This window comes from Trachinotus anak, unplaced genomic scaffold (genome assembly GCF_046630095.1).
Source record: "Trachinotus anak isolate AG129_WGS33_773 ecotype Australia unplaced genomic scaffold, CSIRO_AGI_Tana_v1 ptg000011l, whole genome shotgun sequence".
Classification (NCBI taxonomy): Eukaryota; Metazoa; Chordata; class Actinopteri; order Carangiformes; family Carangidae; genus Trachinotus; species Trachinotus anak.
The window spans coordinates 18,656,676-18,673,666 of record NW_027273862.1 but is presented as its reverse complement, the minus strand read 5'-3'; the positions used below and the strand labels follow the sequence as shown (position 1 = coordinate 18,673,666).

Sequence of the window (16,991 nt, the reverse complement as noted above, 5' to 3'; positions counted from 1 at the left end):
GATGTCCAGTCCAGCTAAGAGATGTATGTCATCAAGACTAGAGGTAAGACATCATCATAGCAAAGCTGTCCTCCAAACAAGCTTGGAGGCGAGCCCTGGCCTTTTGTCACTTAGGACATGGTGCCATCTAGAGGGAGGACTTGATGCTTTGTGCCTTTGCCTTTTTAAGGCTGAGGTAATAAACTCAACTCAAATAATAATTTTGTTTTTTGCATCCATCATGTATTACAAAATATTAAATGAATGACCAATTATGATACATACCATTAAAACAAAAAATGTTATCAGCTGTAATTTCATCTTTAAACTGTTTATTTTAAACAGAAAACAAAACAGATTTTATCCAGTAAAATACAGAAAAATTCCGTACATTAAAAGTCATTATGCATAGATTGTTAAGACTATTCAAACTGCTGCTGGAACTAAAGGATCCAAAATACAGATGCTCAAAGATAAAAATTCAAACTATAGTACCACAATACATAAACTCAGAGCTGTATGTTCACTAACTACGCTACAATAACCCAAGTCACAGTCTTTCATAATTTCTCACAGCCCAAGATGATGTATTCAGATCGTTTGTTTTATTCAACCAACAGTCTAAAGATCTTCAGTCTGTGATCATTTATGACAAAGGAAAGCAGCAATCCTCACATTGATTAAGCTGGTTTGGCATTTTCTCTTGAACAGTGACTGAGACAATTAAATGACTATTCATTTTCTGCTAATCAACTAATTGTTGCATACATACAGTCATGTTGCTTCACTGGCAAGTTGTTCATACAGATAACAATCAGGTAAGAACCAGTCATATCTACAACTTCAATAGAAAATGTTGGATTTCCCTTTGAGTTGGAGGCAAAAGGGATTTGAACAATATGTTAAATCATTGACCTTTTACAGTTTGGTCTTATTAGGCAAGTGGAGCCAGAAGCAAAAGTTTGAGAGTCTACTTCTTGCTACGGTAATGGGCACCAACCACCATGTAGCTGTCAGGTGAGATGTTCAAACTGGGCGTCTTTGCTTTGTACCTACAAACCCTGACCTCAGTTCTGCCGGTCGGTCCTCCTCTGCAGGGGTCGTGTTTGTGCAGGTAACTTATAAAGGTCTCCCAGCCCCCGCCTACACGCACCATCACATGACGCTCATTCAGCATCTGCAGAGGTGACACAAGACAGTTCAGTCGGGATGGGGGATTGAAAGGACAGAAAGCCTGCGTATATTTTGTGGTTGGGTTATTGCAAGTATGTTTATGAATTCTCAATTACGTGAAAAATCAGTCGTGAAGAGACCCCCCCACCCCTCCCCACCCCCCCACCTCCTTCGTATACACACACTGGTCTAATATTTACAAATTCTGCATGTATACTCTGGCTATGAAAGGCAAATGCTCTCTCAGATAGCTTTGTCAAAATCTCATTAAACCAAATGAATCAACACGTCATGGCACACGTCAGCTGAGCTCACACACGCAGGACTAATCCTCATATGAATATGCAAACACACGCATGCAGTGACGCACAAAGGCACACCCACATAGATCTGCAACACAAACCACCAAATAAGCACTATTTTACATAAAATGATTACTGTACAGCCAGTCTATCCTTTAATAACAGTTGCAGAGAGGTCCATTATATCTGAATCAACACATTCTTCACAGACAGCTGTCCTTACAGCTGAAAACCAACTGCTGCCATGGCAACTACTGCCACAATATAGAGCCTGGAAAAAAAAAATGAAAGGAGAAATTGAGATGAGTTGAGCACAGACCCTCAATTCCCAGCAGACATTAACATTCCCAGGAGGTGCTTCAAAGCCATCCGTTGTCCTGTCAGCACCGGCCCACCCCCTCTTGCCTTATCACCAATAAACCCTTCATTATGGAGCCATTAAGAATGCAAGCAGATCTACTCTTCCTATGTGGGGAGGTGTGTGTCACGTGTATATAGGAAGAAAAATCAATGGTACAAGCACAGACACATGCAGGCGACAAGGGGCAGCTTTAGAGGAAACTCCAGACGTGGTCTGTCTCAGCTGTCATCCTGCAGATTAAAATGTTGAGGTTGACAGGGGTCAAGTCCGACATCCTGAATAAACCACTCTCCTGTCAGATGTGGAGGGAATATCATTCTGACTGCTCTTCATCCTCAAAAATTCATCATCATCTCAAGTTTATTTCCCAAAGACATACATTTTTTTAAATTATATAAATACAATCCAGCGTTAATTGTCATTTCCAATTAGATGTGATCTTTTCCAGTATTTATTCTCTGTTTTTATACAAACTAGTATATGTTGTTAAATCTGCAATCTTTAAAGTAAGCTGCTTAAATTTTAAAGCTTTTATCTTATGTTTTTTTTTTTTAAATTATTATTATTGCTCATATAACTGTTTTACTATTCCTATGAGTCACTTGTTTGTTATTTGGTTTTATATGTGTTGTTTCTTGTGTGCTGGTTGTCAGATTGTTTGACTATGATTGCTTCTTGTTCTCAGCTTTCTGTTACCTGATCAAATAAAGTTATAATATAAACATATTTCACATGTCTTTTAATTTATCATTTTTATATTTCTATAGCTGAATTCTACTGTCTATTATGCATCAGAACATTATTAAAGCAGGAACGTAGGATTAACAACCACTATACCAAACTGATGATTTATTGTAAAAGAAATACAGTCAGCGTCTTTCTGTACCCTACTGTAATATTCTACACAAGCCCTCTTTGTCAGGCACACTCCTTTATTTCTGTCTCTACAACTGCCCCCCCCCCCCTCTTTCAGGTCTCCGTACAAAGTGTGCTACGTCTGCAGCCCATAAACTACCGCCTGGATTCCCCTGTGTCCTCCCTGGCAGCTCCATTGATTCCCTCTCTCCTTTCCTGCTGAAAGATGCATGAGTGTTCTCAGGAACGGCAAGTCATTGAAACACTTGCCAGTAGGAGGCAGGCTTTAGCCACATCCGCTGCTCTGTCTTTGAGCGCAGCCAGTCCTTTGTAAATTTGTATTAAGTCACAAGCCGATGAGGGTTAGTTTTGTAATTTCTGAATGTTCACCTTTTTTTTTCTAAACCCTTTCTCTCTCTTTTCTTTGTTTTTCCTCATCAAATCATAGGCCAAAGGATAGGGGGCGCTGTATGCTTTTATATATTTTAAAGCCCCTTAAGGCATTTTGTTTTACTGGATTAATTGCTATGGAATTTGGTACAATTGTCCATACTTGCAAGAAAATGCAGCCTAATGAGTTTTGAGTGAACAGTCAGATATTCATGTTCCCCTCAAGTTAAACTGTAATAACGTTGGTTTGATATTTTAGTTTACAACAAAATACCTGCAGCCTCAGCTGTTCTTTAGCTTTGGTGGTAATCAGCAAATGTTAGCATTTAGATGGTAAAATTTGTGTTTTTAAAAAAAAAGCTTAACATCTTCATTATATCATTGTCCCTGTGGACATGTTAGCATGCTGACATTAGCATTTAGCTCAAAGCACTGCTGTGCCTAAATACAAAGTTGCTAAAAGGTGCTACATGTAGCATCTTTGTTTTGTTCATTCATGATTACTTCACTGAGGTCTTATACTAATGATTAAAATCACACCAGATTTTTCCTGTGATTAACCATTTTATAAATGAGTGCTACACTATTGGCAATCATATCTAAGGTCAGAGGTCAGGGTCACCTAGAGGACAAGACCCTGTAGCTTCTACTGAGTCAATGTCTTCCTCAAGTACACTTGAGAAAGGAGTATGATGAAGGGGTGTTCTATGAAGAGGCTAGGCTGAGAAAAACAATTACCTCATTCTCATTTGAGTTATTTCGCTCAGCACTAACTAGTCTTCAAAAAAGATGTTTTCATTTATTTTTAGGTTTATAGCATGATAAACAAAGAACTAATGTACCATGATATTGTGAAGTGTTTCAATGTCTTTTCCTTCCATTGACACGGTCAGACTGCATCTCTGCTACAAAGCTGAGGGAGAGCCTAATTGGGTGCAGAGAAGAAAGAAAAGCCTTCCTCTTTTTTAACACCAAAGAATGGCGGAGCACTCCAGGGCCAGCATGATTGAATAGTCTCCATAGGGAATAGAGAGGGGGAGATGGGGGGTAGAAAGTTTGCATGTGAGGAGGGGCGGTCATGCTCAGCCGCTCATTAACAAGCTGTCTGATTAAACCCCTCGCTAATGACTTTGTCTCGGTAATCAATAGTATCTGCTCTTTAAAAAGGTCTGTACACATTGAATGGCATGCTCTCCAAGGAGCAGCACAGGGGTTATCATGGTATATGGTAATTGAGGTTTATAGCGTGTTTCCCTGCACACATGTAGGCAGCTGTGAGCTTCAAGGTAATGGATGGAGTCAGTGTTGATGGGCTGCAGCGCTCTATTCACACAACTGAGGTACGTTTGCTTGTCAGCAGTGAGGAGAAAAGGGAAGGGAGCGGTGTGAGTAGAGTCTACAAACTAGTAATTATAGCTGAAAACTGACAGATGGACACAAAGTTTTTGTAAAACACTGTATTTGCAAGGCTACATGGAGAAAGTGAGCACAAAAGGTCAACAATTGAGATGGTGTAGAAAAACAAATTCTTGAAATACTGGAATATTAAATAATGAAAAGGTGATTTTTCTCTTCTCTCAACATTAATTTTCCTTCACAAAAATGCAAAAGTGCATTCTACTGGACCTAACCATAAACTAATAACATGCTTTGGTTATCACATCTTTATTGCTTTGGGTCTGCAGTGGAGAAACAGGTGTTCTGTGACTTGAAGAGGAGCCTTCTTTTCTAAATGGGCAGTAAAAATGTGCTGTCTGTCAGCCAGCCAAAACGTAGATGTCACTGTGTTACAAGCAAAGTGCTGCTGACAGCATTGATTACCAGTTTAGAAAGTGTTGGGTCAATGGGGTTTTCAATATGTTTAACAAAGCACTAAATGGGTTTCAACTAGTGACCAGTTAGCAGCCAAAGCTGTGATGACTCTGTTTAATGTAGAGGATATATAGCTCAAATTGTTAGACAATTTACTCAAATATACAACACACACTGATGCTATTATGTTATGTCTTTGTATAGATGGATGGTTGTATACAGACAGTTAAGTAAAACCTTATTCAAAATCATCCTGAAAGAGATGTGTTTGTTTTTCCTTCAGGTTTGAACTCCTTGCTGAAGGTCTACATACTGAAAATCATTGTCAGCCCAGTCCTATCCTGACCATTGGTTGCCAAGCAACTCTGCCTCCCAGAAGGCCATTCCTCGAGCCTTTGTACAGACGCATACGGGTGAAGCACGACTCAGGGAGGCTATAAGGCACTGATGTCTTCATCCTAAATGACTGTAAATCAGTCGCTCTGACACAATGCACTTGTTGCTGACTCAGCTGTTGATTAATGACTCGAGGGCCCTCGCACCTCAAATCTTGTTATGTGTTGCAGAATCTATGATGCACTGATTTGTCACGATATCAAAGTATCAAGTTACAATTCCGTACATCAGATTTTACATTAATGTACTGAATTTCGCAGATCTGTAGCTTTAGTTTATTCATTTAATGTTTAATATTATATTATTCTACATTTTATAAATTTGTCTTAGATTATTTATCTAATATTTTACTTAACAACATAACAGCAGTATCATCATCAAACCAGTGGAGGAGGTGGGTGTGAACCAACCTTGTCTTCTAGAAAATATGTTTATTGCTGGATTCTGTTCACTGGCAATGTTTTCTCCAGAGTACGAAGCACTACATTTTTGTACTTCACACAGGGTGGATGGTGGGCGCACAAGGTGCAGGACTTTGACCCGTGGTTCACAGCCAGGTCTCCTGTGCGCTTAAACAAGAGCTGCGAGTGCCTACACGTAAGACAGTTTAATCACGATTTTACGAACAAGGATAAAAACAAAGTGCTCCTGCCTTTTTGAGGATGTTACCCAGAGTGCAGTTTAATTACACTTTAATTCCTACAAGTGAAACAAACAAAGAACATAAGTTCTCAGTAAACATTTTGCAGATACTCCCAGTCTCAATATTTTGTGACTTGGCATATACTTTAATTAACATTGTGTATGTGTGTCCTTTGTATGCATGTAAAATGTATTTGGTGTTGTTTTGCTATATTATAGTTTCTAGAAGCCTGAACACACTTACCCGTATATACAGAACTTTATCCCCAACACGGTAACAGCCTTTAGGTTGCTTCTCAACAAGGAACCTGGTGGGACAGCTGCAGGGGGGGTTTTCAATAATGTTTCTCACCTGGAGAGAGAGAGCAAATCAAGTATAAACATTCAGTGCAGACCTTTAATCTCTTTAAGCTCAAATAAGACTAATTTCATTGGGAATAAAATGCATACAATGTCATCCAAAATGTTGTTGGTGCCTGCGCTCCTGCGGCTTGTGGATTTGCTTGAGGATCGCGGAGTCGGGGCTGCAGGTGGGAAGGTGGTGAGAGGTGTAGCTGGAGTATGGTCGTTTACTGTGGTAGGAGAGACTTTGGCAGGGGATACCAGGGTTTGGTCTGGTGAGGGGGCTGACAGCGGAGGGGAAGCAGATGTGTTAGTGGTGCAGGATGAAGAGAACAAAGGTGTTTGTGTTGAGGCGGTGGTTGTACAAGGGTTAGAGGCTGAGATGGAGGACCGAGGAGGAGACAAACATGTGGGTGCTGGGTTTGTTGTGGCTGATGGAAGATCAGAGGCAAGGGAGGCAGTGAGAGGTTCAGACAGACAGGTTGTGCTTGGAGTGAGGGGCGCAGGTGGAGGAGGGGGAGACTGGGCTGGGGGCAGGGATGACTGTGATGGTGAATACATTGATGTAGGAGGAAAAAAGGAGAGGGGCAGAGGGGATGATGGAGATAAGCAACCCGCCTCCTCCCTCTCTATCTCTCTCTCCAACTTCACCAGCCCCGGAGGCTCCACTCCGTACCTGAAAGAGAGGTTTAACAAAAATATACCAGCAACCAAAAGGATAATTTACACAGTAGAGCATAGCGATTGCCATTGCGATTGATTTGAGGGGAATACTTTAAACAGTTCAAGCACGTAGCTAAAGGTAGCTAATGGATAAACTGAAAAAATTGCTAAAATAGAATATAAAGAATATAATGGTCGAATGCTTAAGCATGTGGCATTTCTACTCAGTGTGATTCAGATGTTTCAGGAGTTGTACAGTGGGTGGGGCAGTTCTGTTTTTTTTTCTAGTTACCTGGCTGCAATCCGTCCCAGTTCCATCAGACACAGGCACACTTCCCAAGGTTGCTTGTGGAGGACTTCACATAGCACATGCAAGTGCAAACAAAAAAGGTGGAAAGGCAAAGATTAAAAAAAAAAAAAAAAAAAAAAAGTTACTCATCTGAAAAGAAAGATGTTTCCGGAGATAAACTTCTGCTTGTGTCAAAAGAAAACAGGAGCTGCAGTTTGAACAAACAGGGCGCATTTCAGGAGGTACTCTGTCTCTATTGTGCATCTGTATCTTTGAAGCTGAGCAGGAATTCCTGTGGGCTCTGGATGCGCAGCTGAGGGCATGGGGGTACGAAAAGCTCTCCTGCTTCCAGTCCGCTATTTATAAAAAGGGGCTCGGTGCACTCAGTGTGGACCTAGTCCTAGTTACTTATTTCCTTATGGTGACAATTGGTTGAGCATGCAGAAAATTATAAACAACTACATATCTACAGTCCACAACATTACTGATTGAAAAAACATTTAGTCAGCAGAGCAAGTGTCAATATCAATGATGGTGTTTTTTTTTTGTTTTTTTTATTCATCACCATATGACATCTGCCATTGCATCAAGACTGCTGCAAGAAAAAGAGACGAGAAAAAGGATAATATCTGTGCCATCATGTCGCTGAGGCAGGAAACTAAAGCCTGAAGTTTACTCTCCCTGTCACTCAATTAGTCAAGTGAAGCAGGTTTGTCTGCCTGCAGGGGGGACTCATTGTTGGTGGGGATTAACGTGCACATTATCATTCTCACGCATCTGCCGCCTTGCGTAGACATGCCCAGGCGAGAAGTGCACAGAGGAGAGTATGTTTAATGATACAGAGCCATGTTAGCATGTTGACTGCCAGTTTTCTCCTCAGGCACACGCAGCATCACACATACAGAGGGTGTTAGTGAGAAATGATACAGGGAGTCTGAGAGCATAGAAACATGTAATCACCACAGTGACTCAGTCACATTCAGTGTGATCATTGTGACTTATCTTGAAATGCTATCTTTCCATACTCCTTTTTGCTTTTAATGGGTTTGTGAGCAGCGTTTTGAGTTTTACAACAAATTCAGCTTATTTGAGTTTTAAGAGTGAAGACATTATAAATCACCAATAATACCAATTAATCAGAAAGTGTACAGAAATCACTTGAAAGTAACTGCTGGTCCCAGTAAATAGAAAAAAATGAATGTATTCTTTTTTGCACCTGATGCACAATGTCATTTATTTGGCAAATAAGCCACATTATGCTGATCTATCATGTTTATTCAGACATAGCCAGTGGGTTAGCAGTCGAAAAAAGGCCCTGACACAACAGCACGAGAGAGATCGTGGAGGGATGGAGACATTAAAGAAGACACATAAGGGGCACAAAGTTCTCACACAGCAAACAGACAGTTGAAGACTGGGAGACACAAATACATTATTTCTACTATGTGACATGATTTACTTACGTTTACATTTACATTTACTCATTTGGCAGATGCTTTTAGTAACTTACAAGTGAAGGATAATAGTATTATAGCTACAGTGCAGTGGGTGCATGTAAGTATTCGGTACTACATCTATTTAATAAGTGCTCAGAGACTGTATAAGGAAGTGTGTAAAATAGTGCATAGTAAGTGCTACTTGAGGCTTTTACTGGCAAAAGGGGCAAAAAAAAAGTCAGCGCTCGTGAACTCCATAATGTTGAATGCAATCTCCGGTCTTAACTCACCCAAATCCTCTGACTCAAAAAGGTAAGCCTCATCAACGCCAATCTTTCGACACCAGTAAAGGAAGTTGGCTGTGTTGTCTCGGGCAAAAAATGATCCAGAAGTTGCATCAGCTCGCCAGTGGATCACTCTTCTTACAAAGGGCTGTAATTGTTTTCAGTACACACATACATACAGTTAGTTTATTTCTGCAGTAACACATTAATGGATTAATGTTGGTTCATGCGTAATGATAAACAATGCACATACACATTCTGTGGGCTTTAGCTGTGACATCCTCAGACGTTACTGCATTTTCATTTTCCTAAGTCCCTTTCCTGCAGTTCACTGACTCTTGACAACTGGGCAAACACATGTCATGTCTATTAATATAAAATTGACATTTTCATTAGCTATTGTCAGTTTGTCAGTCTTGTCATGACTTGTACAGGTCGGTAGAGTCACAGTGGTAAAGTGAAAAACAGATTAAAATATTCTGAAACAAGCGAGCATAGATTATTGTGATATAATGGTAAATATTTGTTTAATTAAAATGACTTCCAAGGTGTGGTTTTGTGTTTTTGTGAAGTCTCCTCCTCTGTGTTTGTGTTCGTGTGTGTGAATGTGTGCATGACTTTGTGTTGTTGCAGCACCTTGCCATTGTTGGCATGGATCATCTTGTCCTGGAGCAGCTGCGCCAGCTGACAGAGGAGAACACCATTATCCAACCTCTCCATCAGACTGTCCGCTGTGAGGTCCACACCTGAGGAGGATACACACACATCCACACTGAATCACATACAGTAAAATGTAGGTATTACACAAGATATACCAAGATCTTAGGACAAGATCAACCTGAACAAATTTTTGCCTGGATTGGCATCAAAACATTATTATATTTCTTGTTTTAAGAGGAATCTATCCACTGTAGTTTTCAGGAAGTGGGATCCTCCAAAGATGAGTAATAAAAGGTGAAAAATGATCCAGTTTGAAATGAAGAGAAAAATTGGAGCGCACTGTCACAAAAGAAAATAAAAATAAAAAAATAACAAAGGTGAATCTTCAACCAGCTAAAAAATAACCACCCATAAAAAGCCGTATTAACATATCTACTGTAGAATCAGGACTAAAGAAGAGTCTTTGTTGATCAGGTGTCTGAAATGAGAGGGTAACCATTTGCAAACAGATGTCCAATTCCTGCGTATGTATATAACATAATCTCCCTCATAATACTTTAATATTATGAGGGAGGCAACACACATTTAAATCTCATTTTGATTTATAGACTCACAAAATGGCCACAGGTGGCCACAGGAATGCTTCATCAGGGAAAAGCTTTGAAGTGTCAAGCAACAACTTACAATCCAGTTTTAACTTTAACACATTCAAACTGGAACTAATATTATCATGTTTCTGCTTCCAAACAAATCAACACTCATAGGCCAACAAGTTGCCAAGGCTCTTTTTTTTTTGTAGTAGTAGTATTTGCATCAGTCAGAACCTTGTCATGTTGGAGTCTCGTCACTTTCCAGACACCCTCCAACAGGTTGCGGCATGTATACACCCTTTATGTTTTCCCTAACAATGCAGTAAAGTGGAAGAAAACATCCTTTCTCTGGAGTCCCAGCCACACTTCCTCTGGTGGAGTGGTATTTCAAGGATTTGGGATAATAAGTAGGTTAATGTGCCTCTGCAGCCTTTTCACTTTTTTCTTCAAAATAAAAGCCCCACTCAAATTGGTCTTGCTGTTCTATATCTATATTTGACTGTGACAAACAACAGCCTGATGTGATATTTTGGATATTATTATTACTTAAATATGTTATACTGAAATTTTGAATGAACTTGTAATTTAGCTGCACAAAGAAAAGTAATGATCCCAGTTTAACAGACTTCAACAATCAAGTATTAGTTTTCAATTGCAGGACAGCAGTCTCACCCATCATGTTGTTGAGCCAGAAGGCCAGGTCCTCTTTCATAGGCAGCAGGCTGGCATCATGACGGTAAGGCAGCCACTGGTTGTACTCCTGAGGACTAGCGAGGCCTGGCCCAGAGTGTCTGTACTTTTGGCTTGGAAGACAGTTCATCCCCAACCCAGTCAGGTGCCTGGGACTCAGAGGGCCCTCAAGGCTGGTGTTCATCACCCCCACGTCACTGTCCATGCTTCAGCTCCAATTGTTCTTTGGCCTTGATAGAAATAATACATATGTTTTTGTTTTGATTGATAATGCACTTGTCAGGTTTTCATTTTTTTTTATATTTTTCATTAGTCTCTAAGTATGAGAGGTTTGAAGAAGGGGAGACGTCATGTCTGTTTTTCATGCTCATGTTTAACAATTTTACTATTTCTATTTGCATATGTGAAACTAAATACGTTATTTACAGTTCACTTTACAGGTGTTTTTGTCACAGTTAGGGCAGCTTGGCTTTAGATTTAGCTATATATCAAGAACTGAACTTAGCCCAGCTGTACTCTGCTGAGTTTGTCTTTCACTACACCTTGGCAAAATACAACATTAAGACACATAATATTACAAATAATGGGTGAAACAACCACAAATGTTACTGATGTGTAAACCAGGGTGTGCTCTCCACAAATAACAACAAAGAGTCAGAACTAATTGAAGTGGGAGTGAGAAAAGAATAAAAGAAAAATAAAGTAAATATAAAATAACACAATTTCATGTTTTAAATCCTAATTGCATTGTAATTGAAGGCTTTTTAGTCTTCACATTTTGTTATTCACATGCCCAACTATGGAAAAGTTAGTGTCTCTTGATATGATCTCCTGATCATACTGTCTGTAAAGAGACCACTCCCTCCAATGTTTTTAAGTAAAAATGTATTCATGTTCACCTGTGGCTAATATGAGGCTTATTAGAGCAAATTCCATTTTTCTTTTTCAGGTGTTTTCTTTGCTGCTGACAAAGTCATTGGGTGTATGGGCATTGACGTGCTGAAATGTACGGGCATGTCAGTGTTGTTTTAAGACAAACTTGAAAGACGCAATAAATAATTAAAATGTAATGGTTTTTGAGAATACTAATGGGTGTTCTTTGGCGTGAAAACACAAAGGTGTTCTCCACATGTACAAAAGCAACAATACATGTTGAAACATATTTTACACACTGGCTCCCATGCACAGACCTTATACACACAATCATTAATCAAAGGGATTAAACTGACTGGCTTAATAAGACATACAGCTACAGCCCTGAGCCAGCCTCCTGGTGCTGTTGCATGGCTCATTTGTCCTGTTCCCAGAGCAGTCTCCATCATAAAGCTCAGCCCCATGCAGAGGCATGGTCTGACTGCCAGTAATACTCGCTGCTAATCAGCTGGAATTAAGACAACAACACATGCAGTGGGTCACTGGGTCTGCTGAGTAATGTACAGTAGACGCAGAGGCTTGGTTTGTGCCAAATGACTGACTTTAAAGTTTAATTGTAAAATTACAAGACCGTGCGGTCATTCAGACCAAAAACAGCCCTGCGTTAAAACAACGCCAAGGGTTGCAATTTTGGAGGCATGTTGTTTCAGGTACTAGTTAGAGTAAATTTTAAGGCTTTGCAGATGCAAAAATGCTACACAGAGGTTTATAATATACTTTGAGACTAGATTGTTATGCAGACTTTATTTAGCATTCACATTACAAAGTAATCCATCTGGAATGTGTGCCTGTGTGCTTTGCTGGATAAAGTCCTGTTGAAGCAAAAGTTGAGCCACGTTTGACTCTTTGCTGTTTGACCCTTGTGTTGTTCGGCTGGAGCCTCATGGCCTCGTTCAAATGAATGAGAGGGCTGCATGTTTTTGGAAGGGACTACTGTTGTTTTGAAAACAGCCTAAGAGCCTACAGCCATGCTAGAGGCTCTGTGAGGCTTTACATGAGTTAAATCAAGACATGAATGCCAAGGGAACATCAGTTTCTGTACACAATTTCATGGCAATTCATCCAAAAGCTATTGAGCTGTTTCAGTGGTGGACCAACGGACCAACCGCACCCTGCCGCTAGCTTGGATAATAAAAATCTTATCTCTAACAAAGACTTCATCTTTAGAGGGATATTCAAGTAAAAGCACACCTGGTGGGCAGATGTTTGGGACCCAGGCAGACAGCATCACAGCTGGCCTGCTGAGCTCATTTATAGTTGTGCACCACCTGTGTTCTTGCATGAATGTACCTGTAGCTCAGTGTTGCAGATCATCATTACAAGTTCAAGTACAAGTGTAGATTGTTGTAAAGTTGCCCTACATCAGCAAAAAGTTGATTACAAATCTCTCGCACCATGATTATAGAAGTAGGGCGAAGGTGTATCTGCAATATGTATGTCAGTGGATTCTGTGCTCAGGTTGTGTCAGACAAATGTGAGGATGATGTAGACGTAAGGTTCTGACTGGATGTGGTGGAAAGGGTCCTTTGTAAACACATCATGTAGACATGGGGCAGAGACGAGGTATATGAAGGGGCTTCCTGCCAAGTTTGAGGCTGGTTTACAGGTTGACCAGCAGGGCATGAGAGCCTCTGTCTCTAACAAAACATCCTGGTGCAAAATTCACACCTCTGCTACAGGATGGCTCTGCTGGGAAGAGAAGGCAAAGGTCACCCTCTGGCCTAACTCTCAGACACTAGTCGTCTTTATATTCCTGCAGAGCTGAGGGTCCATGTATGTAAATACACACAGACTGGCGCACAAGCAGACACACACACACACACACAGGCCCATGCATGTATCAGTGTTTCTATTCCACCTCATTTACTTTGCGCAACCTTTAATGTTTCTAAAGTAAGACCTGGTCCAGTCGTATTTCCCAGCCTTTAATCGTCTTTTGGCAATAAAAGTGAACATCTTCAGTCTAACCAGCTATTTGGGTTACGCCTACCTACCTGAAAAATGTGTGCCAAATGACAGATTTGAGCTGCAGCATGGGCTTAAACACCTGAACATGAACTGTATGTATAAGATGACAGAGGGATTAATGATTGGGTGCCTTCAGCACAGCTTTAACACCGGTGTCTCCGGAGAATGAAACCAAAGCCAGTGTCTGGTAAACAACTAACTTCACAACTAGTTAACAAAATTCTGTTTCCCTACATGACAGGCACGGCTCTCACCTGCTTCAAAAAAGTTGAAGTCGCAAATCTGTCAGTGAAAGAATCTTCTCTTCATTCAGGAAAATGTGTCTACGTTTCTACAAACAAATTTCAGTACAAATTGAGTTTGCTGCTCCTGTAACCTGCAGGCTTGTGCTCTCCGCTTTTGTCTTCAAAGTCTGTTCAACATCCACTCCATCTGTCAACTGTTTGAAAAAAATACTATTCATAAATATTAAGATGAATAACTTCAAGTGGATGTCCGACAGCACTGCTGGCAGCGGTAGCTGTCTCCGTCAAAGATCTGCTGTCTTGAATGTTAGCTGCAGGATTGTACAATCTTAAAGGAGGTAATGTAAAACTAGTAAATGAATAACAGGTATTGAATGAACACAACTGCATAGTTGAGATATAGGTTTCAGTTTCAGTGGTCCTCTCATTCTATGGCTTTCCTTCAGCTGCCTCTAGACTAAATAAACCTCATATCAACACAGGATGGAAAGGTCTGTTGCCTGCTTCTGTTTATGCACCCTGAACAGTGGAGACCTACTGTGCTCCAGCTCCAGTGAAACACAATAAAATACAATTTTAGCACCAAGATGTAAAAAAACGGATTGTTTTGAGGTAAATCAAATAAACAGTGGGCACCTCAGAACAGTCAGTTCATTTAGTGAATTCTGACTCAAGTTTTTGCGAGCAAGGCCATGAAAGGTCAGACACCATGAACATGTTGGGGAATTTATTTCTCCATCAATCTTCTGAACCCTCATGTAACAACTCATTTTAAAACTCACATTCAGACACATATTTTCTTCTGACTATAAAGTTCCCTCATTTTTGTTTGCTCTTAAAACTGCTTATTCAACTTTTAAATCAAATGCTTTAAATTCTGAAAATGCTGTGTTATCCTGCCATGAGAAAAAAGGATAAAAATATTTTACATCATAACAAAAACATTAACCTTATGGTTATTGACCTACTTTCAAACACTTATAGCATAATGAATAACTTTTGCAGAAATATTCAAATAAACATATCAATAAGGAACACTTAGAAGAAAATATACCTATATGTAGCCTACTAGTTACTTTACAAATCAGGATCTTATATGTAAACAATTGTATATTAAACTAACCAGCTATATGAAAAATTGTAAAGCAAAAATTGTTAAAGATGAACCTTGACTACATTAAAATGCTGCTTACATGTGACTGACACACAGTGAATCACTATGACCCAATTATAAATTACATTAATAGGCCTACACGACAAATGCAACTCTCTGAATGTGGTTATTTTGCATAATGAGTACTTTTACTTTTGATACTTTTATTTAATTTTACTGCTTATATTTGTTTACTTTTACTTTAGTAAGATTTTGAATCCAGGGCTTTTACTATTTTTACATTGTGGAGCCTTGTACCACTAGCAGGCTACTTCTTCCACCACTGATGAGGGAGCTAATAGTTGCATTAGTACAGTGTTTTTACCACCATCATCATTATCACTGTCAACATCAGCACCAAACTTTTATAATAGGAAAACACGCAGTACCTTTCTCCTGCAAACATACTTACAAAACGCCAACAGGATTCTTCAAATGACCTGCTTTTTCATGAAAGTTTGTTTTGAGTATCTTCTCGCCCGTATCTGTCCTCTCAGACACACGCACTCATCACGGCCCGCCAGATGTTCACCGCCCTCAGGTTCACCACATGTAACTACACCGCACTGTGACAGGGGCCGTCGCTTTTAAAACAGCCTCTCCTGAACACGCCTGCAAGTTTGTGGTGTCAACTTACAGCTGCTGAGGAGTTAGACTGAAAAATAAATCATCACCGCTGTCTGGTCAAGTTTATTTATTTATTTATGTATTTATTTTAAGAACGCGATGGAATGACTTGTCAATTGTACTCAAAAGTGACCTTTCAGATTAAAAGTTTCAACTGAAATACATGATCAGCTTTTTCAAAATAAGATGCATTTTTATGGATTAAAAAAGTAAGCCTTTATAAAATAGTTTTAAAAAACTAGGTGTAAAGCCTACATCTTTTCTTATAATACTCCTCTGCATTTAAAAAAAAATGATTGCAGGACTTTTGCTTTTATATTGTATAACTTTCACTTAAGCAAAAGTTTTTAGCAATTCTTGCACCATTGTGAACTTGTGAAACTTAACCCCTTAGGTACCCAGTATTTACTAAAATAATTTGTTTATATATATATATATATATATATATATATATATATATATAAAATGCCCAATTGTTACTCTGTTATTCCCCACAGTCTTGTTTTCTTCCACTGTAACTAATATTAAGCACCAGTAAGAACCAGTGAATATTTTACATGATTCATACAACTAAATTACACTGTAAAACGCAGGCTGGATTATAAAGTGTTACCCATTTGTTGTTGTTTGTTGTTTTTTTTTTTGTTTTTTTTTGGATGACCTTTGACGCAACCCTGGGTTTCAGGAGTGAAGGAACAAAACCCTAACCCAGCAATCAGCAGCTCACCTGAGCCATGGCCCCCTGATATAAGGTGTCACCCAGTTTTTTAGTCAATTGTTTAATGTAAACATTATAAGAATTTTGAATAATCTTACAGCTAACAAGTCAGGACTGAGAGCTACGTTTCTATGGTACCAGGTAAGCAACACCTGCTGATCTTATCTTTGGTTTTCCTTTGCTCAAAGAAAATAGTCTGACTGATGAGTTAGCAGAAGCTAAATAAAATGTTCAAGTAGGTCTATCTGTTTAATACTTTGAAACTGCTGGCAGGTCAGACACTAATGGTTGGTGACATTGGTCAGTCACCTATTTTAGTTCAAAGGGTCTTAATTAATCTACAGTTCATTAGCATTATGTAAGATCATGGATGAATTACAGGAACTGGATGTCGGACTCAAAGATCCAGTCAAATGAAAATTGCTCACCTGATGCATTTGCCAAAAATGTGTCTCCTGTTGTGTGGCACACTGCACATGAACA

The 16,991-nt window shown here is 39.5% G+C and overlaps 1 protein-coding gene across 1 annotated transcript; it reads right to left on the bottom strand.

The window, feature by feature from the left end:
• Nucleotides 1–291: 291 nt before the first annotated feature.
• Nucleotides 292–15,886, bottom strand: gas2b (growth arrest-specific 2b). The gene is made up of 8 exons (XM_071488684.1): nucleotides 15,576–15,886; nucleotides 10,847–11,094; nucleotides 9,561–9,670; nucleotides 8,931–9,072; nucleotides 7,208–7,271; nucleotides 6,361–6,928; nucleotides 6,155–6,262; nucleotides 292–1,156 (listed from the first exon to the last, which is right to left on the bottom strand). The coding sequence occupies exons 2-8, from the start codon at nucleotides 11,067–11,069 to the stop codon at nucleotides 950–952; spliced, it is 1,422 nt and encodes a 473-aa protein (XP_071344785.1). The 5' UTR covers nucleotides 11,070–11,094; nucleotides 15,576–15,886; the 3' UTR covers nucleotides 292–949.
• Between the last annotated feature and the right edge of the window lie 1,105 nt (nucleotides 15,887–16,991).